At 35.7% G+C, this 25,538-nt stretch overlaps 1 protein-coding gene across 2 annotated transcripts in view; it reads right to left on the bottom strand.

Annotated features, from left to right (window-relative positions):
• The window catches only part of map3k7 (mitogen-activated protein kinase kinase kinase 7), a 117,697-nt gene that overhangs the window by 83,027 nt on the left and 9,132 nt on the right, over positions 1-25,538 (bottom strand). For both annotated transcript variants that reach the window (XM_039747977.1, XM_039747978.1), the window contains exon 2: positions 3,813-3,923. In XM_039747977.1, coding sequence (XP_039603911.1) covers positions 3,813-3,923 — 111 coding nt within the window. The remainder of the gene's footprint in view (positions 1-3,812; positions 3,924-25,538) is intronic.

Genomic DNA, 25,538 nt, shown 5'->3' with positions numbered 1-25,538 from the left:
ACACAACAACAGCCAGCCATTTCAGCAGATCTGCTTTCACTCAAGTGCACAAGAATAAAAATGACCTCAGCACTCTTACAGAACCTGAAAAACATATGCAGAAGATTTAGATGTATGGCTAATTAAATCAGCCATGCCAGTTATGTCTGAAGAGGGATCCCCAACCTTATCCGTTGTAATGCCTATGAAGCCTCACTTTCAGAGGAAGTGTGTTGGTACCGGTGACTCCACAACTGTTAAAGACTTCAAATCTGCTATTCATGGCGACTTGACATTGAGGTATGCTTTTTTCAGACAATCTTAAGACTAGTGAAACTAAAAAGCTGTTTGAATATGCATGTGTGCATTTTATGTCGTGGTGACATTTTTATTTGAGATCTTTAGATTGACAGAGGTTAAGAACATGCAGTATAAAGCATCAGCTCTAGATCCTATTTTAAAAACACTTCCTTTTTTGTCTGAGGAGGACAGTTAGGACACATTTAAGATTGACTAATATGACTGCTATACTTGAGCCAACTAAAGATATGTGCAAGTTGTAGAATTTTAAAAAGTCATGAGTCTTCCCGCTGCATCTTTAATTTCAACAAATTAAAGATTAGTTTAAATGTGAAACAGTGGAATGAATTTGGATCAAAGTTTAGATGAATAATGCCTAAACAAAGATTCAAAACACAAGAACAGATACCGAATAACATTTTTTATAATGACTTATGTCAATATTTGCAAGCACCCACATTTTATGAGTGGACTCTGATGTGGTAATACATATGTTTGTTAAATTATGGTGAATTCTGAATGAGTGTAGTGCTGTGAATAACTTTGTTTTTTTTTTTAAAAAGTGCAGTAGTATTTTGTTCTACATCTTGCAAATACTGGGACAACTAAACAGGCGTGATGGGATAAATATTTTCCTCATTTGTTAAATTTATGCTTCTTAATACTGTACTTATGTTAACTGTTCACTACTAATCAAGTTTTGCTTCTTAAATGTCATTCCATGCTTATGCATATGTTAGAAAGTCACTATGTAGACACGCTTTAAATAAAACATTACTGACATTTATCCTTACCACTTAAAGCAACAACAGGCAAAATACTGTCATAAAATGCATTCAGATGGGGCTATAATATAGCACATAAAGCTTGTGATTTCCCTTGTTTTCAGCAGATTATTTTTGTTTTCATTTTCTATCATTTTCTCACTTAGTGGCAAGAAAGTGATGGTTCTCCAGGTGTTGGAGTGATTATACTTGTACAGCAGATCAGCACTGTTAATCCAGGCAAAGTCCCTGATGTTGTCCATACTCCACAAAAAGTTAAAAGGTTTCCTCCGCACTGGAGGATCTCCTTGGGGCAGCCTATGAACCAGAGCCTGCAGTATCATTAAACAACACACTTGCAGTTAGGGTTCAAGAGGAAATGAGCATATAAAGAGATGTGAAATCTGTTCCACTCTCTGAAAATCCACTGAAAGTTTGGAGAATGCATGAGGAGAAGTATCCACTTTTGTTCCAACAAGCAAAGCACTACCTTTGTGTACCTGGGACCATTGGCCCTGCTGAGAGGGTTCTCTCTTTAGCTGGCAATACAATATTCTTACTGCACACAGAAGTTGCCTCTTGCCAGAAACACACAGACCTGCTACTTTTCTTACATAAAAATCTTAGTCTGTCTAAGAAGTGAGTATTGCAAGTCATACTAAACTGTTTCTCGTTTGAAGAACTTTTGTGTTTTTGAAAAATTTTTTGAACATATGTTAAAAGCTGTTGTCACTTTTCTGATCCCATGCATTCTTTGGTCAAAATTCATCACAGTACATATTTTGTTCTCTATGCAAGGTTAAGTTATCTGTTAAAAAAAGCTAGCCTTTCAAATATATCAGTGCACACTAATTGAATCAATATAAAATTGTTATTGGTTCGAATTGGGACATTTTGAATTGAATCAGGACATTAGTACTAATATCCATCCCAACTGAACACCTCAGACTGATATGTTTGCAAAACCACCAGCATTGTGGGCTTGCTTGAGGTAATAGATTTTTAGAATGTAAGGATGTTAGTCTGCATCTGACTGCTGACTCAAGAGGACTTTATAAAAAAAAAAAAAAAAAAAAATCATGAGAATTATAAACTTCTGTTGGTCGCATATCTCAAACTTTCAATGCCTTATATTGGTACAGAAATGTCTTCCACAGACTAAATTTTCCTCTTACATATTGTTTATTACTATTTGTCATAGTTATTATTCACACCTAAATCAAAATTATTTTTTTTCTAAACTTCAAACCCTAATACATTTTAACAATAAAAAAAGTTTACTACACAAAAATTGTATTTTTATTATTAAATGTGCATTTCTTATGTACACCAGTAATAGTTCATAATCATCTATTTTTATTTACTAATGCTTAGTGCAGTGGCAGCCACAAAATGGGCAACAACCTTGCTAAAGTATGAAAAGCTTATACCCAGAGCAGGTCTATCACAATAGAATCCCTTAATATAAACAATAGAGACAAGCTGAACTTTAATTTCAGCTACCAAAAATGACTATTTTTTGATGTACCGGATATGAATAAACAGACAAACTCAAACTTTGTTATGGTCAAAAGCGAATCATTGTTTCAACTATAAGCAAAAGCCCATAAAAAATATAAGCACAAGAACAATTTAAGAATATTTCTGTCTAGAAATCTATCAATAAAGAAAATCCCAAATGAGAATCTTAAAGAGAAAAAAAGTAAAGATTTGGTGATATGATTTTATATTAAATAGAAATATTTTTTCCCACCCACATTATGGATAAGAGAGATACAGAAATATATCTAACAGTTTTATATACAGTATGCCATCTTTTTAAGCCCTATAGTGCACTGAACATACATCTCTGCATTTGTAAACTGGAAAGATTATTTTAATCCTCTATAAATCCATTATATACAAATTTCACTTTAATTATGCTGCATTTGCTACCCAGTGCTAATGATGAGATGCAATACCTTCCAAACTTACAGATTTCTTAACTGAGATCCAAACGCAGAACTGTGAAATTGTACATTTATAATCAAAAACATTTCAGCTACTATCTAATCAAAAATTTACAAACTTTTATGTTTAAACTAAATCAATGAGGCAGAACTTTGCTTTCTGTCCGCTTGGGATGTACTTTCATAGCATTTACAGACACCCTATTGTTAAAATTGCTTCATATAAAAAAAAATCCTATTATGTAGGAAAAAGCTTTAAATGTGTAAATGAATAGACAACAGGCCTTTAAAAAGGAATCAAATTTGCTAGATACTTTAATAGCAAGACTGTGGTGTGGTTTTTTCAATTGAAAATAATATAAATTGCAACCCAAACAAATGTGCTTTTACATTAACTCTCCAAAACAGACTGGCATTCTGCCCACTGTTATCAACTTTAAATATCTTTTATTGTACAAACTACTATAAAGCATCAAACAAATTTGTAAAGATTAAAAATAAATATTTTTTAAATTAAAGCTAGAGTGTAAATTGATCTTATGTAAATGTAAAGGTATGAACGAGTGTGCCTTGTGTACATTGCTGCTAGAATATCAGGACATTTGTTGTTTTAAAAACAGTTAAATAGACACCCTTTCGGGAAAAAGAAAAAGAAAAAAATCTGGGTTCATAATATAAATGCCTCAGATCCAAAACATAACTTGCTTGCTCCTACCAGCTTTCTGTGATGTGCAAGCACTTGATCATTGATAGAAGGCAGAATAAATATTCCACTAAAAAGTCTCTAAGTTTTAAAAACTCCTAGAAATCCTTTTATTACCTCAACAGAGAAAGCTTTTCTTTCAGATTCACTTTCTATTGTCTTAATAGCCACATCCTTTCCTCTCCATTTGGCTTTACAGACAACACCAAAGGCACCTCTTCCAACAACCTAAAAATAAAAACCAACAACAAAAGAAATATTAAATTTCACAAGAACAGTTATGAAATGTAAAAGAAGATGCTGAAGATTTAAGCTTGTGGTAGGCTTATGATCATCAGTAGAAATAATCAACAAATAAAAGCATTGAAATTGAATAAACTATTTGAATTGCTGATGCTTCCTAAAAATAAATAAATGGAAATCGATATTTACAAATAGAATTCTGAATACATAATCTAAAAGTTAACCACTCAGTTTCTTTTTTGAAAAAAGGCAGATGACTTTTCTAAAAGCTACTAGTGTAGTATTTTTAACACCTCGTAGTATAACTTAAATCCTGATTTGAAACCAGTCATCAGGAGTCAGTATATGTTGAAAGATGTTTTGTTTATTTAATTGGTTGATTGATTGCACATATGGACGAAACATTGTTTTCATGGGGAAAAAAGACAAAAAAAAATATTTTTAAAAGAATGTGTTTTGAACATTTTTGAAAAGAGATGTGTCCCTGTGTCCAAGTATCTGTGCATGTTTGTGTCTGAAGTTAAAAAAAAAAAAAAAATTGTGCAACTTAAGAGCAAACAGGTTTATTCTGATTAAAGTTTGTGGACAATTTGGACTCATTTGTCTTAAAGAGTTAACTGGGTTTTGGTAGAACTCCGTCTATTCAGCTATGACCTTATAAACCTTAAAGTATTTAAAGGTGAAATCACTACCAGGGAGCTCACAAAATTTAGCATGCACAATTAGGACTTTACTGGATTCTGAATTTAATCCAAAGCTTAACCTTTCAGCTTTAGCAGTTCAAACATTTTAAATACAGTAGTCACAGTAGCTGAACTTAAATACAATTTGTTTGTTTTTATAAATTACCAGAATGTATAGTTTTTGTGGCATTGATTTGTTCCGCTATAAAGTTTTTCTACATTTGAGTTTTAAGCTCATCACCTTCACTTCATAAGTTGGGCATGCTAGCCACAAGACCATCCCAAATTGTTTGACAGAAGGTGTGGATTTCTAGAGTTGCCTATAAAGTGGGCTAAAATGTAAAGAATGAACTTCAATCATACTGAATCTTCCATACATTTTGAAAAATTCATGTTGTATACAAAAACACAGCTGGCAGGTGAGTAGTGGGTCTGAAAGTTAGTCAGTCAAAAAACCCTTGCCCTTTGTCACTGATGTGGCAGTATTAAAATTTCACATGCTCAATTACTCTGTGGTTTTACACAATAATTAGCCAGCAATTTCCAACTGTTTCCAGTTTCCATATTTTAGATTAGCTATAGCTGCAAGTAGCCATTAAGGACAGAAAAATATGATATATTGATTTCTATAAGTTAACACTCAAAGCACATCTTTCTGAGTTTGTACTGCAGTCTACAAATACGCGCCACTATAAACTTCACTTTGAAAACCTTCTAAACATTGAATTAATAGTGGGTGTGTTAATTCTGGTTGGGTACTGTCTGAAGAGGAGTAGGAACAACACAAGTAAACAAAACATAAAAAGGGGAACATGATTTTTGCATTCCCTCCTTGGTGGAAGCTCTAGACACCATCCCAGTTCAAAGATATGCATGCACGCACACACTCATTACTAAAATATCAGAAAGAAGTTGCTAATTAACACACATGAACTTTTTGGATGTGGGAGAAAAGTGAGAATGCAGAGAATACAAACTAGCAAACAGGAAGGATGAGGAAATATGGGGCAATATGATTAATTTCCTTCAGTAGATTTGTGGTCAAAAAAGTATCACAACATCACATCATAATGTCAAACACAACCACCAGAGCTTCAACTTCTGCATGATTTTACATTTATAGTTCATCCTTGTAACTAAATTGAATATTTTAATGAAAATTAATTTTTATTCACAAACTGTAAAGACAGTTCAGTTTAACTAATCTAAAGAACTCACAGCAGGAACTTTATTTTTAAATCAGTTAATGTAAAAAACAATCATCAATTTGATAAATTGAGACAACTTATTGGTAACATTACATAAATGACTATCAAACAAAATGTAACATTGACTGTTAAGTGTCAAAAATAATTTCAAGAACTGAAATATTGATCATACCAGTACACTCTAGGCAAGTGACAACACATCAGTGTGTTGAAACTCTCAGTATAGTGATTGTAAATAAGATAAAGTAGTATGTCAAATTTTGCGCAGCTGCAAAGATGGCAACTAATAGTGTAGACTACGTATGGTCTGAACATAAGGTATTTAAAGAGCATTTGCATAATATAGTGTTATATTATTACTTTCCCTGCAGGCTGGCAGTTTCAGCAGATACCAAGAGTGCAGAGTGTTCCAGTAACCTGAGACAACATAAAAGCATAACTGTCCTGGTTGTCCTTGTGCCAGTTTAATGTTATCAGCATTAAGACAAACAAAATATCAAACCATTGACATAAAATGATTTATCCAATTCCCCAATTTAAAGCATAGCTAATGTGCACAATAGGTTTCAGTGGTTTAATTAATGACCTTTTAAGATATACTTCAGACACGTTGTGCTTTCAGGCACATTGTTTGGAAAAATCAGTGCACATCAATCACAAAATGCATTCCCATAAAACTGGGCTTTTGAAATGAAGATCCGCCTCTTCCCCTCATTCACTGGTCAATAGTCCTGTCTTTAATTCAGAAGTGCAGCATCATGGTAATGTGGTTCTTATCTGTAATGTGTACTGATTTATCCTGAAGTACAAATTTAACAATAGTATTACAAAAAATGTATGTTTTTTTTTAAACATTTTATTAAATTTTATTAGAATCAAATAACATTCCATACAAGCAAATCAACTTTAAAAAAAACTAGATTCAAAACAAATCAACCTCGACCCATGAAAAAAAAAGTGTTTATCATGTATTGGACAGAAAACAGACAAACCAATTTTGCAATGGAAGTAACATTTTTTTATTTTTTTCCATGCATGTTTTTCACAATGTTTGCCATTGTGCAGTACTGGATAGCATTATGTTTAGTTCGAAAATAAACTTTTTTCTTTCCCTTCTGTTTAAAAGCAGGAGATTACATTATTTTGTCAGCCATCACTAAAAATGACATGGGGTAAAGTAACATAAAAATATTGTTTTTGGATGGAGTATTCCTTTAATACCTCCTCCAAAATCTATAACACAATCATGGCCAAAGGTTTTGAGAATGACACAAGTATTGGTTTTCACAAAGTTTGCTGCTTCAGTGTTTTTAGATCTTTTCGTCAGATGTTTCTATGGTATACTGAAGTATAATTACAAGCATTTCAAGTTTCAAAGGCTTTTATTGACAATTACATTAAGTAAGTATTCACATCAAAGAGAAAGACATCACTCTCTAATCAAAAGTCTCAAACCTGATCTCAGCCTAGGAAACAGTTAAATTAACATGTTATAAAAATAAGAACCCTTCTCTATAACCACTAGTTTGAAATGTCAGTAACTTGATTTAAAGCTGCTGCAATTATTCAATGTAATTGTTTAATCAGCACAAAATAATTAATGCAATTATATTTTCCTAATTTATTTATTTATAAAGCACTTTAAAAACAACGTCAAGGCTGACCAAAGTGCTGTACAACAAAAACACAGCATATCAGACACACAAAACCAAAGGTTAAATGAAACAGAAACACAAACAAATAAGCACATAAGAACTGAAGAGATTCTTAATAAAAAAAATATACAGTTAGCCAACATCCCATACTCAGTTAAAAGCCAGAGAGTAAAAATGTGTTTTTAAAAATTATTTAAATGCAGCTAGCAAAGGAGCCTGCCTAACGTGCAACGGCAAATTGTTCCAGAGTTTTGGGGCTGCAACTGAAAAGGCTCGTTCACCTTGGAGTTTGCATCGTGCCTTGGGAACACATAAAAGCATGTGGTCTGCTGACCTGAGAGAGCGAGACGGTACATAAAGGTGCAGAAGTTCCGACAGATAAAGAGGGGCACAACCATTAAAGGATTTAAAAACAAATACAAGGATCTTAAAATGAATTTGAAAACGAATTGGAAGCCAGTGAAGGGAAGCCAAAATCAGGGTAACATGCTCATGCTTTCTTGTGCCAGTTAAAAATCGAGCAGCAGCATTTTGTACCAGCTGTAGGCAAGCAATAGAGGCCTGGCTAATTCCAAAAAGAAGCGCATTGCAGTAATCTAGACAAGATGTTAAAAAAGCATGTATCACTGTTTCAAGGTTGCGCTTAGACAAGACAGGCTTGATTTCTGACAGCCGCCTCAGCTGGAAAAAGCAAGATTTTACCACTGCGTTCACATGGCTATAAAGTTTCAAAGTTGGATCCATTTTCACACCTAAATTTGTGATTGTGGTTTTCTCAAATTGAGCCACAGTGGACAGGTCGATGCAGGGGGTCCCGCTGGTGCTATTGGATCTAAACAGCATGACTTCCGTTTTGTTCTCATTAAAATTAAGAAAATTTAATGCCATCCAACTCCTTATGTCTATAAGGCAGTCAAGCAGGGGCTAGGCAGAACATAGGCCTTGGCACTTCAGAGGGAAATAAACCTGACAATCATCTGCATAAAGATGAAAAGAAATACAGTGTTTTTCCGAAAAATAGCGCCGAGTAGCAGAAGGTATAAGGAGAACAGAAGAGGTCCCAGGATGGAGCCCTGTGGTACCCCCCAGGGGAGGGCAACAGAGGTGGAAGTAAAATCATCAATACTGACACAAAAATGTCTATCTGAGAGATAGGACCTAAACTATTGGAGAGCTGAACCTGTGATGCCCACCCACTGCTCCAGCCTGGAGATGAGGATCTCATGGTCTATCGTGTCAAAGGCTGCTGTTAAATCCAAAAGCATAAGTAGTACACAGTCACCAGAGTCCATTATTAAAAGAATATCATTAAAAACCCTTAACAGAGAGGACTCAGTGCTGTGGTGAGTTTTAAACCCAGACTGGAACACTTCCAGAATTGCATGTTTGTCCAGAAAGGACTTCAGTTGGGTATAGATGACTTTTTCCAAGAGTCTGGACAAAAAAGGTAGTTTGGAAATTGGCCTAAAGTTAGACATAACAGAGTGGTCCAGACCCGTTTTTTTCAGCAGTGGTTGCACAACAGCATGTTTAAAACTTTTAGGCACCACACTAGAAGTTAAACTACTATTAATAATTGTAAGAATAGAAGGACCCAAGGTAAAAAAGACCTCCTTAAGAAGTCGAGGAGGGACAACATCAAAGGGGAAGCCAGACGGCTTCATACTGAAAATGAGCTGCTGTAAAGAGGGAAGAGTGACAGGCTCAAAATGGTCAAATACAGCCAAACAGGGTATTAAAATGGATGGATCATGAGAAGGTGGTGAAATGAGGGCCCTAGTGCTTACAATCTTCTCCCTAGTGGCTTCCAGAAAGACAGGTTCACAAACATTAAGTACAGAACTCAACGTGTTAAAAAGTACACGGGGGTTGTGAGATTTGGAGCCAATAACTTCAGAAAAAAATTTTTATCTTGCAGCTTTCAAAACTTTCTGATAACATGACCAACTTTCTCTCAATATTTCAAAAGAAACCTGCAACCGGTCCTTTTTCCACCTCCGCTCAGTTCTCCTGCACTCTTAATTGATTAGTTGTTCTTGCTCGTTCCATAAGTAAGGCACTTACACTAACTTAGTTATCCAACAATTGTGCTTTTAGTAACGCAGAACTTAAATTCATGCTATGTGACGATGTGGGTTCAGGCTCCACACTCCCATCTGATTTTGGGAACCCTAGAACCCAACACCGTCGATAATGTTACCGAGTGAGCTAGTCAGTGGAGGCAAATAAACACTTGAGCAAGGGGTGGTGCAAAAATGAGTAGTGCTTTTATTTAAAAACCAACAAAACAAGTGTTCAAATAAATAGTGCAGTTCATTCAAAGAGTCAATAAATAATCCATAAAAGAACGTGGGAGTAAAACCAATAAATAGAAAAAAACAATCCTTAAAACCAGAGGTTAAAATCTTCTCTAGGAAGCAGTCTTAAAACAACAAACAAATCCGGTGCATCGTTTATTAGCGTCTCACCTGCTTATCCCATATGGGCCAAGCAGCAGGCAAGACGCTCTCTGCAGCTGCCTTCCTCTACACTTTCACGAGACTGGAGACCTCCCGATCCCTGGCTCCGGTATGGCACTCATCCCAGCCTCGGAGAACTTGGTTTCCACCAACGGCCAGGTCGCCCACGTTGGGGACTCCACCACCAAGCCTCCCGACTTCCGCTGCCTTTCCGCGGCTTCTCTGCGGCCCGTCGCTTTCACCTGATCACTCCCACTACATGGTCGCTCAGCGGGAGCAACCTCAACTCAAGCGCCTGGGTATCGGCCTAACACCCAGCTTCCATGCAGCTGCCCATGAGCGCTCGATCGCGCGCTCACCACACGCACGGCTCCACGTGTCTGTCTCTCCTGCACCGCATGCTTCCTCGCTCCCTGTAACCTCCGTCCTCTTTCCTTTCCTTTTTCTCTCCGATCGTTTCTTACACCCCCCACAACCGACTCGCGCTTCTTTTTAAAACGTGAGGGGCCATCACAGCTGTAGCATTAGCCACGGGAGCAATCACGAATGTGGGCAGTTCCTCACCTGTGCACACGGTGAGAAACGCCCACATCGACGACTGCCCCGCGGCTCGCTAAACAACGCCCTCACGAAGCCGCCTCGGGTGCGGTGATTATCTATTTAAAATGAATTGCCTTTTCTCAACGAGCTGTGGACCCATAACACCACATGCTAGTGTATAGCATTGGGACAGATGGTAGAACTGCGGTATTTCTTCAGATAACATAACTAAATACAGTCAGGCTGCTAAATACACTTGCCAGGTGCCACTTTTTTTTACTTTCAAGGTCGTTAAAGTAAGATGTTTTAATGCACAGGCTATCTACAGTAAATACAATAGACTAGTCTATTGTATGTAATTGCTAGCTTCATTTCAGAGAAAGTTACATATCCACAATTTGTCAGATATTTAGGCCAAGGCAGGCAACTTGTGATTCCTTAACTGTCATCTTGTGGATGAGAAAGAAAAGTACAAAGTAGTGACAGAATCCTATACAAACAAACAAACAACTGGTTTGTTAAGCTATTTTTTGGTATTTTCTGCAATTGTAAATAAATCATAGTCAATAATCAGGCCAATTTTGGAATACTGCAAATCAAGTGCTCTGCACTGAAAATATTTTTTCCTTCTTCATCCTTTTCATTGCAAGTCTGAAGCAAAGAGGCCAATTTTTAGCAGAAACATTTTTAGTGATCTTCTGTTTGATTCAATTGCAAACAACAGGATTTTTGATGGATTAACTTTGCACACCTTACACTGATGTGATAATATACATTTGTATTGTCAACACGCTTGCTTACATTTTTACATTTAATGTCTGACAAGAACAGTAAAAAATCAAGTACAAGAACAGCTCTGCAAAGAAACTGCATATAAAAGTCATAATGAAACATGGGCTGAATTAAAAAAAAAATGTTAAAAAGTAGTGATGGCAATAACCAACTACAGGAAATTAAAAAAAATGTGCAGATGTGACCACTTCAGAATTAAGTAATTAACTTAGTAGTAAATGCTAAAATTAACAGTGACAGAAGTTCATTTAATCCACTGCAGCTAGTTCATTGGTTTTACATTAGCCTTCTCTTCAAAAGGTAGGAGTTGCCCTCCCCTGGTTTGTGCTTTAAGCTGGTATCTGTTCATACTCTGCAAACATCATTATCTCGCTTTATGCCAAATATGGTAGCTGAGCCAGCCCTCTTGAATATAGAAAAATAAATAACACTACAGATGTATGGGCAACACCAATGAATAATACTGTTTTTTAATATCACTTTCCTGGGTTCTATGGTTCCTCATAGAGCCATTTCTTGGAAAAAAAAAACATTTGGGAAGGACTCTCTATATGTGAAGTTTGTTCTTTGGTCTTTGAAAAGTTTCCTAATATGTGGGCAAAAGTGATTTTTTAATGTGTAGTTTGCTACCTAGTTGCATACTAACAAATCAAGAAAATCTGCCTGTTACTGTATGTAAGAATAGTCCTTTTAAAATCATGAACTCAATGGTATTTCACAAATCTATTACCTCCTATTACTGATCTAAATAAAGGTTCTTTCTGGAATGCTTATGTAGATGTCTCTTTAAGGCTGGCTCCTTTATTTTTAAGAGTGTAATGTAAGGAGTCTTTAGAGTATATTTACATACATATTTATATGATCACTTATTCAGATTTCTAATATTCAAGCTAAGACAGAAATACATTTATTTTTGAGACTTCACATAAAATTTTAAATGTGCCTTACTCACACACATCTCATAAAAAAAAAGTTGTCTGGATTATTTCATGTCTTTTGCCTTCAAGTTCAATACATTAAACTGTTCAATAAAAAATTCAAATACAGCAATCATTTGTATACCTACATGAATTATTTGAGCAAAATTTGTAAAAAAAAATTGATAAACATTAAAATAGTTGATAGATTAATAGCTTACTTATTGTTAGTGACCCTAAATTGAATGCTTGTGATATCCCTAATGGCATATAGCAATTGTACAAAATTGGTCAGTGCAAAATTTTCATTTCAGTTTCTCTTTGACTTAGGTCAGTTTTACAGATAGTAACCTACTTATTCCAAACACCTTATAATAGTACCAGTCACACCTTATAATACTACTAGTTAGACAAAAGCCAATTTTACATTATTTTGACTTAAGACTGTAAAATTATAATTTATAAGATTAGGCCAAGTTTTTTTTTTTTTTTAAAGCAATTACTCATTCAGTTATGAAATTACAAGCTGGCTGTGTATTAAAATCAAAATCTTTTAATTCTGGTTAAATACTGAATGATCAATATTTAAATTATTACAATTAATTTACACCATAAACACAGAATTATAACTTTAACTAAATTCAAAGAATTAGATTGTTTAATTAACCCCTTTCCAAATTATGTGCTGGAACAGCATCAATGATAACAGGCTAAAATAAATATTTAAAAAAAATCATATCAGTATAAAATTTAATCAAGTATGTGTTGTAAAAATCATAAGCAGAACAAAATGCAACATAACATATATCAAGTTTTAACTACATCTTTCACAAATACAGGTATCTGTTACAAAGTATTAGATTTGCAAAATAATTCTGCAAGAATATGGCTAACAAAATCAAAGTTAAAATTATGGCAAAGGGCCCAGAAGAGATTTGACAAGGAGAAGTAACAGGTGATGGATAATATAAGACAACAGCTGCAAACTGTTGTGACCTCAAAGATGCGTCAGTCAGTAAGCCTAGTAGCTCAAACACTCAATGCAGGTAGATAAAGCCTTTTCATAGTATAATCAAGTGTCAGTTTAAATCACAGTAAACATTTATAATGTTAGGAGCACCCTGTGTTAGAGTTCTGTTCTTAAGGATATGGTTACTTTTCAACAAATAATGGTTTTCATATATATTTTTAATTTAATATGTATAGATATTTATTTACATTTTGAAATATGGGAAAAATCAAAATGCAAAGTATAAGCACATTACCCATTGTCAACGTAATACATATTTTATTTGAATGTTTCTTAAGTTACCACATATCTACAATATACGCAGTTTCTCCAAAACCATTGTAAAGGATTTTTGTAATGAATGTCTATTTGATGTGGCTGCTGTGCCCCAAAAGGCTTTGCCAGGACATTTTGAAAGAGGAAGTGTACCATGTATAGTAATATTTTCTGGTTCAGAATATCAGTTAAAACTCATCTCACTATTTAAACTAATAATTATTTCAATAATCGTTTTCATATTTTTTCGCAGTGGAAATGAGGTTAAAAATTGGGCAAATGCAAGGAAGCCTGGATAATTATGTAGAAAATGATGCAGGACTTTTGCACTCAAAAGTATACTTGCTGTGTATTCTTACAGCAAACACACAGTTTTACAGAAGTATGTACAGCTGTATATGAGGAAAGACATGATTTTTATTCATTATATAGCCAATATTTACAGCATGCTTCAGATGTCAACTTTATCCACAAACACCATATAATGTAAATTGATGCAACAGATATTTAACTGTGTACATAACTGAACACTTAAACAGTCAAGTTTAAAACTGCACATTCACAGTTTGTAATAATCATTTTCACAAAATAATTTACCTTGAAATATAAATTGCTGATAGCTAGCATCTGGTAACATTAAAAATGTATTTTATCTACTGGATACACATACCACATTACCACAAACAAGAGATAGTCAATGGGCAGCACACAGGTCAAATTTAAAACTTTTTTCAAGATACTTTCTAGGCTCAGAAAATGGTTTCATACTGTGATGATTTATTAAAATAAATCAACACACAAATCTTCTACAAAGTTTTTGATTCATCAGTGAGTACCATAAAAAACACAAATAGAAGGATAAATAACAAATGTTTGCAGCATATCTAACTGGAGGCTTGGTGGGCAGAGACTAAATGATGTGGCTTTTTTTTTTTAAATCAATACGCCCACACTTTCTAAGCATTTCTCTTTCTTGGCCTAGGGGTGCTATGCCCTGTATTCCTGGAGATATTCTGGTCCGTCCTTTACTTTTTGTGTTTTTTTAATTCGCCACTCCTCTGAAGGCTATGGTGGGGTTGTGTTGTTTTAACTTTTACCTTTGGTTGTGTGAATTTAGCACTTTTTAACTGAACAACACATACCAAAATGCACCTTTAACATTTGAAGCTTGAGTTAAGATATTTGTAATGTAAATTTAAAAACAGAACACTGTCATAAAGAAACCTTTTTTATTGGTAATATAATATTTTTTGCCATTAAACATTCACCATTCAAATACTGGGTGCATTACTCAAACAGGAGATATGCAGCCACAAAATATTCAAACAAAATTACTATGTATTTTGCAAAAAAATAAATTAGAATAATTACAGATTAGAAGATTTTAAACCTTTAAATGCACATATACGGTTTGTATAATGTGAACAGTTACTTAAAAAGTGTTCAGAAACAGTAATGCTACCAAGTGTACAACTTAATCAACCAATGGCTTTCTTTTTCCTTAATATAAACATTTATTTTGGTAACAAAATAAAAGAGAAAGGTACAAATTTAAATAAAATAAAAATTTACACATAACATTTTTTATAACTAATAACAAAACATTCAAATTAGCTAGAAGACTGACACTGTACTGAAAAGCCCTCATGTTGCAGCTAAACTGAACTTCCCACATAACTAAGCATGAACATAGTCACATTTGGAGCTTAATGCTAGGACTGGATTCCAGATAAAAACAAACAAAAAAAAAAAAACGGTAGAGGTCACCAAAAAAATAACACTATGCTAGGGCTAAAATGCCAGGTATTGGAAAGGAAAATATACTGTAGTATTATTTCAGAATTGCAGATGTGTTTTTGCTCTCAGCAGCATAGTTAATATAGAACAATTGTACATACTATGGTAAATCCACAGAAGTAGTCATCTTTGTTCCAGCAAAACACCATCAGCTTAGCAGAGGATGCAGTCTCAGATACTTTTTCACCAAGAAATGAGATAACTGACCACAGATCAGAAAATGTTTACATCCACAGTTTCCTTGCAATTAAACAAAATGCTTCATCAACTACACTGTAATATTAATAGTCATCAAGCTGAAAAAATAAAACCTGCAGCTTCAAAGTGGTACAGTATGTATGGCAGCAGTAACCTTGTTAAAAAGTTGTTGCTCTTGGAAGATTCATCAGGGTGAAAGCTATGTTTACTTGGGCTCCTGAAGTTTTAAATCAACCCAAAAACTTCCACATGAAATTCCATAGTTTTATAGGTTGGAATTAGACCAAAGTAGTACAACTTAGTTTTTTTTTTTGTTTTTTTTTTTTAAATAAATTATGTTACCACTTTCATAAACATTCAAGTTAAATATCCCAGTTGGAGGCTCGAATTTCTTTTTTGTCTCATCGCACATGAATGCACTACAAGTTTACACTCACAAATGAATTGTGGGCTGTGCTAGCATAAACAGGTGAACTTGTTACTACTCAGGCAACAAAATTCCAGTCAGACCAAACACGACTGCCTTTTGACTTCATTGGCTTCTAATTCATCCACTTCCATTGCCCACACTCTAGAAGCACACTCTGTTCAGAAGTTGCAGTGATTAAAATATATATGAACCTGTCAACATCTTGAAAAAAATCAACCCTTTGACAACTGCATCTTTCTGCTTTGTTATGTCATTTCACATATTAAAATGTCCAATTTGCAGCACCATCATGAAGCTAAACACCCAAAGTTCAGTACCAACTTTCCGAAGGGTGGACAGCTAAGAGCTGTAAGGCTGGGTAAGACTCAAATAGAATCAAACTGCTCAGAAAAAAGTCCTCCTATAATATTATTGAAAGGGTGACAGAGGCATCCTATAACATGATGCATGAACTGATGAAACAAAATGAAGCCATATACTGACTGAGAAGTGGTACAGGATTGCAAACTGCTTGCCTGGCCTGTTCAACACTGTTTCCCAAAAAAAAAGAACTGGAACGAGAGACAAATAAAATTCAACTGTTGGATTCTACTGTAGCTAGGACAACATTTAAGGACAAACTGTCATCCACAGAGTTTGCCAGCCTTGTAATCGATGAAAGCCTGTATATCAATGATACACCATAATTTCTCAATTTCATCTGAAAAATCAACAGGGAGTTTGACATCACAGAAGAACTGCTTGATATGGTTACACTGAAAAATGGAACAAAGGGTGTGGAGATAAAAATGCTATACTGGAGACGTTGCTGAAGTTTGACATCGATCCAGAAAAAAATAACAACATGCACAATGGATGGCCCACCAGAAATGCTTGGTAAGAGAGCTGGAGCCATGACTTTGCTGAAAGCTGCACTGAAAAATGAAGTGGCTGTTTAGGGCATTTTCTCATACCACACCACTGCATTGTACATCAGCACGCCTTATTTGCAAAGTTCAAGAGTCTGAATGATGTGATGGCAAATGTAATCAAAGTGGTTAATTACATCATGGCCTGTGCAAGGAATCACTTGAACTTTAAACTGTTATGTGAAGAGTTTGACACTCACTGTGGGGATTTGGTATTGCACACTGAGATTAGATGGCTAAGGGACGAATGCTTGCACATTTTATGGACCTGCTTTTTGGAGTAAGTACTTAGAGTTGCTTTCCTGTGTGACATTACAAAGCATTTGAACAAACTTAACCTCAAGATGCAGGGAAGAAATAAAACTGAACACTATGAACACTACACAGCTGTCAGAGGATTTTCTGGCAAACTGGATGTGCTCAAACACAGTATCCATGGTTCTGATTACTGAATCTTCTCCACAGTGCAGAAAGTGAAGGTGATGCATGCAGATGCTACCCAGTCATGTCAGTCACAGTTCTGTGATGTGCTAACAGAGCGCAAGCTAAACTACAAATCAAGATACCCACAAGAACCAAGGCAATGTTTGTCTACTTGTGACAATCCATTCCTGACTGAGATTGATGAAATGATGTAAATAAGTGACCAGCTTGGACTTATGCAGCTTGACCTGGAGTTTGCAGAGTCAAATGGTTCAGATAAACTTCACTGTCAGTTTTAGATGAAAGATATAGTGGCCTTTTGGAAATTGGCAGGGCATCTTTCAAACATCTCCAATCTTACAAGACACATCATCTCAATGTTTCCATCCACATAGGAGTGTGAGGCGGCTTTCTTTGCACTCTCAAAAATAAAATGTTTTACCAAAACAGACTGATTCAGCAGCAGACAAAAGAGATCAGAACGTCAGATTGCCGTTTCTAGTGCAGAGCTCAATTACAAACCCCTTGAGCGGCAGGAGTGTCAGAAATTGCACTGAGTGAAGTAAGCACAATATTGCTCTTCTAATAACCCCTTCTAATCTAAAATACTAATGTAGGCTACAGTAGAACTGAAAGTCTATTTCTATTTTCCTTCAGTGGGGATACAGGAAAGAGAAAGGGGAACATCAAACAGAAACTGTGCATTTATCAGTACTGTGCTGTGTATTAATTGTTGTTATGGGCTGTGATGATCAGCAATGCTGTCTATTACACTGCTATGGGCTGTGATGATCAACAATGCTTTCTGTAATGCTGTTATGGGCTGTGAAAAACAGCAATGTACTCTCTGTTCTTGTTATGGACTTTGTGATCAGCCCTTGGAAATCGTTTAATAATGTTAAAACATTCCCAGTAACGTTGAAATTTGTGGTTGCAATGATAATAAATTACAATTATTAAATCATGCTTTTCTTCCTTTAAAAACATGTATTATACTTATTCTCAAATGCATAATGGTTTCAGGTAGGAAAGGGATGTTTCTGGATTGTGGATCTTGCAAAATATTTTTGTCCTGAGTTGGGCTTCCTAACCAAAAGACCTCAGTATTTAAAAATTGTCAGCATCACATCCACCATAGTAACCTTCAACACAAGCACTCCACAGAATACAGCACTGAGCACCCTTCTGTAAATCCTTCTTCGTTCCGTTATTAAATTTGCTGATGAAAGCACCATTATAGGCTTGATCATCAGTAATGATGAGACAGTTTACAGAGAAGAGGGTTATCTACTGATTCAATGGTGCCAGGACAACAATCACACCATTAATGTTTACAAAATCAAAGAGTTGGTCAATTGCCTTCAGAAAGTGAAAAAGTCATAACAATTTTATCTATATTGGAGTGAGATGCTGTTGAGAGGGTGAGCAGCTTTAAATTTCTGGAAGTGACTATTAATGATGAACTTAATTGGGCAAATTTCTGAGGACAGCTTGCATTTCTCCATCTGTTCTCATTAACTTCTACAGGTACACTGTGGAGTCCATCCTCAAAAGGTGCATCACATCCCAATACAGTACTTACTCAAGATCATAAAGCATTGCGGACGGTGGAGAAGGCGATACAGAATATTACCAGCACCGAGCTGGTATGTACAAAAAATTCCTTGCATTAGAAAAGCAAACAGTAAAATTAAAAGACTTTAGCTATCCTGAGCAGCTTTTTTTCTCTCTCCTCACTTGCTGCAAATGGTGCAGGACCATTAGTACAGTTTCCACTCATAACTCATAAGTTTGCTGAACAGTCAAACACAGGAACAAATTATATAGCATAACAAATCATGTGTGTATATACACGATACTTACAAATACATATTGTATATACTGTATATGTAGTATGCTTAATATGCTTTTAATATTTTTAACTTTCTTTGTATTGTATTATAGTCAGCTGTTCTGAGAAGACATGCAAGTACAAATTTCATTGTTCTATCTACAGATGAGAATAAACTTGCTCTTAGTATTTATCAGGAAATCGCTATGCTAACAAATGATACTAAATTTTAAAATAAAACAAGCACAGGCTATAGTGGAGAAGCAACAAGTCCATAAATATCCTATAGGGGCAAACTTTTGTTTTTTTTAGTTTCACCAAAGGTGAAATAAAGGTAAACTGAATAATTGTTTTTACTTGTGCCTTATGACCAAAAGTGTGTAGACACCCTCTAAATTACAGACTTCAGGTGCTTCAGTTGCACCCTTTGTTAACAAATGTATAAAATCAAGCACACAGCTATGCACTCTCCAATGACCAACATCAGCAGTGGAATGGGTCACACTGAAGAGCACATTAACTTTAAACATGACACTGCCATAGGATGCCACCTTTGCCACAAGTCAGTATTTGAAATTTCCGCTGTGCTAGGTCTTCCCTAGTCAACTATAAATGCTATTATTGTGAAGTTGAAGCATCTGGGAGCAACAACAGCTCAGCCACAAAGTGGTAAACCACACAAACTCTTAGAGTAAGACTGCCAAGTGCTTAAGTGCACATCGCATAAAAATGGCCTATCCTCTGTTGCACTACTCACAACTGAGATCCATACTGCCTCTGAATGCAACATCAGCACAAGAACTGTGCATCAGGGGATTCATGAAATTGCCATGCTGCTGCCCACTAGCCTAAGATCACTATACATGATGTCAAGCATCGGACACAGTGGCATAAAGCACATTGCCATAGACTCTGGAGGAAAGGAAATGTATTTGCTTTAATGATGAATCATGTTCCATTATCTAGCAGGCTGATGGATGAATCTGGGTTTGGTAAATACTATGAAAACGCTACCTTCTGGACTGCATAGTGCCTACTTTAAAGTTTGTTTTAAATGGTTTGTGCTAGGCCCTTTAGTTCTAGTGAAGGGTACTGTTAATACCACAGCATACAAAGATATGTTGTACAATTCTGTACTTACAGCAACAGTTTGTGCAGGGTCTTTTTTTACTCCAGCATGACTGAGCTCCAGTGCACAAAACCAGGTCCATAAAGACATGGTTTAATGAGTTTGGTCTCGAGAAACTCGAGTAGTTTGCACAGAGCCCTAACCTCAATCTTACTGAACATCTTTGGGATGAATCAGAATGCCGACTGAGAGTCGAGTCTTCTCATCCAATATCAGTACCTGACCTTACACATGCTCTTTGGGGCAAATTGAACAGTTGAATACCTGGATAGTTTCCACCCTCAAAACAACTCTAAAACATATGAATATATACATAAAACTACTGATCTTATTTAAACAGTAAACTAGAAATTTGAAGCAGCCAATTGTTTCTGCTGTTGCTCTGTTGAAGACATCTAAGATTTGGCTCTCAGACCCTCCAAGTCTTGTAGGGCTTGGTATAATCCCTACTCCCTTTTGTTATATTTGTTTTCTGATTCCTAAATGTAATATCATTATTGTGGTTGGTCCCTTGAAGGATGCCAGTATTTATAATCTGTTTGGATGAGCTGACCATCATATGACGAACCACCTCAGGATCTCAAATTAGGACCCGTGCGCAGACATGCAATGGGTAACACCTCAGCACCACACTAGTTCGAATCTAATGGAACAATGTGAGGTTTTTTTACAGTGGCTAAAGTGCCAGTCCTGCCACCAAACCCCAAGTTCTCCTTGCAAGCTGGAGGAGGACCTGCTTGCAGGGCTGGATGCAGTTTAACATCATGCCCAAGGTGAGGCAATTAAAGGCCTTGCTTAAGGGTCCAACGGAGTGGAATCACTTCTGGCATTTAAAGGATTTGAACCGGCAACCTTCCAAATGCCAGCACAGATCTACTGTCTCAGGGCTACCATTCTGCCCACATAAACATTGGAGGGGAGCAAAAAATTTAAATTTGTCGCGGACTTCACATATCCCTCACAAAGTTAATCATTCCCACAAATTCTAAATGTTAATACGCAAATTTCCAGAACATTTGTTTCATAAAACTCTTTCTTACTAGTTGCAAGAATAGTCAACATAATTTTTTAAATCACTATCTCATAATTGTGCCAAATATGTAACTTAGTAATTGATTTAAATTTTTCATCATTTACATTTTGTAAAAGTTGTATGCATAGGACGTCACCTACCTGTTGCCATTGTTCTTAACTGGACTTCATAGCTGTGGTATACAGTAATCAGCTCTTCAACAGAATTGCACAGGTTGGCAGCAGGAGACAAAGACATGGGGCTTTTGGCACATTTGTTTAAACTTCCCTATATTCAGACTGTACGATGGGACTGGGTTTATATCAAATGTTGGCATAAAATAATAGTTACTAGAGGACCTCTATAAATTTTCAAGCTCTATTCAGACAGGTCAGTTTTTACACCAGGAGATGGTGTAAAGTCAATGCTCGAAGTGGGGTAGTGGTAGTCTGAACCAGTATTTCCCCATAATTAATGTATATGTACCATCAGACCACAATAACATCTCCTATTTATATGATGAATATTCTGTTCTCACCTCCAACGGGTACAGTTGGACACCCTCCCACTTTCCCATTTAAACTATGTACATCAGCGTGCCCTCAGTCCTCCAAGTGGATACATGTCCCAACTTACCTCCTCACCCTGTGCAATTCAGTGTGCACAAACAAAAGAACAAAAAAAGTTATTTTATTCTAATTCGGGCACTGGTAAAATAATTATTACTGGATGACCTCTGTAATTTAAGTCCCTTTCAAATTGGTCAAATGACAGAAAATCTGGCATGTCAACTCACACAGGGCTAATTGAACTTTAAGTTATTTTTGTATGTATTTTTTTTTTTTTAAACACAAGGTAAATGTTTCTTACCGAGACGTAAACATATAGTCTGTGAAAAGTTACTGACATTATTGTTTTGGATGGAACTAAAATTGCAGTGTCTTCTGGTAATGGTTACTTTACACCCCACTCCTGGTGTAAAACTATTTCAAACTAAATAGGGCTGAAACTTACTTTGTTAAACTGAAGGCTAAAAACAGAGCATATTTTTGTGCGGCAGCAATACAGAAACTCAGTAAACTGACTTGGATGGTTTAGAGAATTTATATTCCGTTTCTTTCAATTTGACAAACTGATATCTGCCATTTTATGCCTGTGTTGAGAAATGTGCTCCCTTACTGTGCACATGACAAACTTTGAACTTGACCATCATTTCTTTAAAATGTTTATAGTGGGTTGACAACATTTAAACTTGAAAAACTGATTGCAAACAAAGTTCAAGGATAAGTTGAGCATTACGAAAATCAGCTATAGAAGGCTGCCACCTTTCTAATTCTGAAAAGGAGGATAACCAAACGAAAAACTGAGGACTTTGTAGACTGCATTTCACCATGACTCTACAATTCCATTTTACATTCTCTTATGGTCTTCCAGAAATATCATTTGATTTTAGCAACAGTTCGTGGTCATCTCGAAGCATATACAGCATGTTTTCTGGCAACCTAATAATAGTCATTGTCATTCTCAAACCCACTTACTCCAATTCAGAGAAAAAGCAGAGAGGCACAAGGAGAACATTCAAACTCCAAACAGATAATCAGTGCTGGATTTCAACCTAGCATGCTGGATCAGCAAAGCGGCAGTGCTAATCAGTCTGCACTACTGTGCCACCTAAGGGAAGAATGTGTTAATTATATTTTAACTAAATATCTCAAAATGTCTATATATCTATCCTATTATTATTTTGTCATTCTTTTGTGTTGATTCTACATTAAATCTGTGATTCAGTGTGTATTTACTTCATGATTTGTGTGTTAATTTTATAATTACATTTTAATGTTACATGTGATTAACTCCCTTATTGAGACAATAACTTCAATGTATATCTTTTTAATATTAAAAATTAAAAGCTTTAAAGGGGATATTTTAGTCATGGGGGACTTCAATTAATATTAACTAGGCTAGCCTTACAAACAGCAGAGCAAAGAGCAGGTGTTTCAGTGGTAATCAATTACTGTTTTTTACCACAGTATGTTATATCACCAAAGCAGGGGTGAGGCCTGTCTACATTTAGTATTCCGTAATAAATAGGACAGGGTTCAGGTGACAGAGCTGACTGAACCATCACAATATAATGACCATAATATAAAATACATTTCATAGTGTTTTGGCAGAGTACAAAATTTAGTGGGGCAACTTTTCAGCACATGTGACAAAGCCCAAATAAGATAAACTGGGATAGACTTTTAGGTGTGTAAACAGCTGAGGAGATGTGGGGCAAGTTTATCCCAAACATTTAGGAGCAGTAAATAATTAAAGAGAATTCCATCGTGGATAAAGGAGCTAAAAAATAACATACATAAGGAAACACAACTGTTTGTAAGACTGCTAGAATTAACTGTAAGGTATATAAGAACTAGCCATGTGCGCCCAACTACGTTGCGCGTGTTAAAGTTGTCTGTGAAGGGCTCCCTGTTTAAATGCGGCTGCCAGTCGTGAACTGGGCCCTTCGTTTCACAGCGTTATGATTTTTTATAAGGAAAACAAAATTACAAAAGAAAACCCTTGGATATTGATTCGATAGGAACGGCCTACTCGGAATCACTGTCCAAATCGTAATTATGTGGTGGTGTAGGACCATTTCTGCTTCTGTCCGTTCACAGTCCGTCTTATTTTCACGACGCTATCGTTTCCTCTCACGATGTCTTCTCAACCTTTCTCCAATCTCGCAGGTTGCTTTTTTGCATTCCAAAGAGTAAGGCAATATACACGGAGCAATGGTTATAAAAGGGGGACACATAGGTATCCAGGCTCTTTAAAGCATAAATAGGGATCACTTCACTGACATGTGAGCAAGGCACGGTACAACTGTGAGACGCGCAGCACTCGCCGCCTACAACGTAACAATAATAATTTCCGGAATGTGCTGATACGTTGTCATTCATTTTACCCACTGTCTTTCTTTCATTCATATGTTACGTAGGCACGTACCTTTTATCTTCGGCAATCTCATTCTCTAACCAGGTCTCAGGAGCTAACCAGCGTAACACTGTCCACCACCCCTTTCGTTATTCCGGCACATTGTTGATATCCGTGAGTAACAACGTACTAAACTGGTAGGTGGTCTACGCATGCGTGGAATTAACGGACAAACAAAGATCAAGATCTAAATGAAGATCTCTTTAGTTAATTTAAAGCACAACAATTTGTTTAGTTTGAATGTCTCGGTTTTGAGGTGTGACTGGAGTACTACAGTCTTCAGTAGTATAAGCCTGGAGGAGATTCTTAATGTAATGCCTATGTTTTAGCTGTCTCTCTACTGCCATCTAGTGCTTCTTCTTCTAATTAACTTGCAGACAAACAAAGATCAAGATCCAAATGAAGATTATATATACAGATAACAATTAAAAAGATCTTAGGAAAGCTAAAAGGAAGTTGGACAGGAATTTATCAAAAATGTCGAAGGATGACCCAAAGAGAATCTTTCAAAATTTTAACATTAACACAACTGTTAAGGAGGTGATAAATATTAGAAATGATAAAGTTGAACTAGACTATCAAGACAGTGAAATAGAAAATAGTTTGAACATACATTTTTTTATACATGTGAAGAAGTCAAACTCTCAAAATTAACAATGAATTCTAAGAAAGTATTTAGTGATTTACAAATTGTATTGGGAGAAGCACTGCTTAGATTAAATCAACTGAAAATTAACAAATCACACCAGGACCAGGTAACATTTTTCCCTGAATACATACAGTAGTGTCTTGATGCATATTTTTGAAAAATCTCTGCTCATTGGGAAAATTCCTGAAGACTGGAAACTAGCAGAGATTATCCAATTCTATACAAACAGTAATCAGATTTATTCAAGTAACTATAGGCCAGAAAGGATAACATGCACCACAGATAAATTACTGGAAGCAATTATTACAGAAAAGATTGAGCAGACAGTTTAGAAGCAAGTGTACTAGTACATTTTCAGCATAGGTTTAAAAGGGGGAATGTCATGCCCCGCAAATACACTAGAATTCAATAAAGAATCAACAAAAGCATACAATAAGAGAAGTGCATACAATATTACTTATGGTTTTCTAAAGGCTACTGATAAGGTATTACATGAAAGATTAGTGATCAGACTAGAAGTGTGATTGTGAATACAAAACTGGCTCAAACACCGAAAGGAAAGAGTTATGGCGAGGGAAACTTTTACTGAATTAGCTGATGTTAAAAGTGGTATCCCTCAGGGAACAGTGTCAAGAACTACTGCTCCTTTTAATATACCTGAACAATCTAAATAAGAATATAAACAATAGGCTTAAGTTTGCAGAT

This window comes from Polypterus senegalus, chromosome 3, assembly GCF_016835505.1.
Source record: "Polypterus senegalus isolate Bchr_013 chromosome 3, ASM1683550v1, whole genome shotgun sequence".
Lineage (NCBI taxonomy): Eukaryota > Metazoa > Chordata > Cladistia > Polypteriformes > Polypteridae > Polypterus > Polypterus senegalus.
This window is presented reverse-complemented; position numbering and strand designations above follow the sequence as displayed.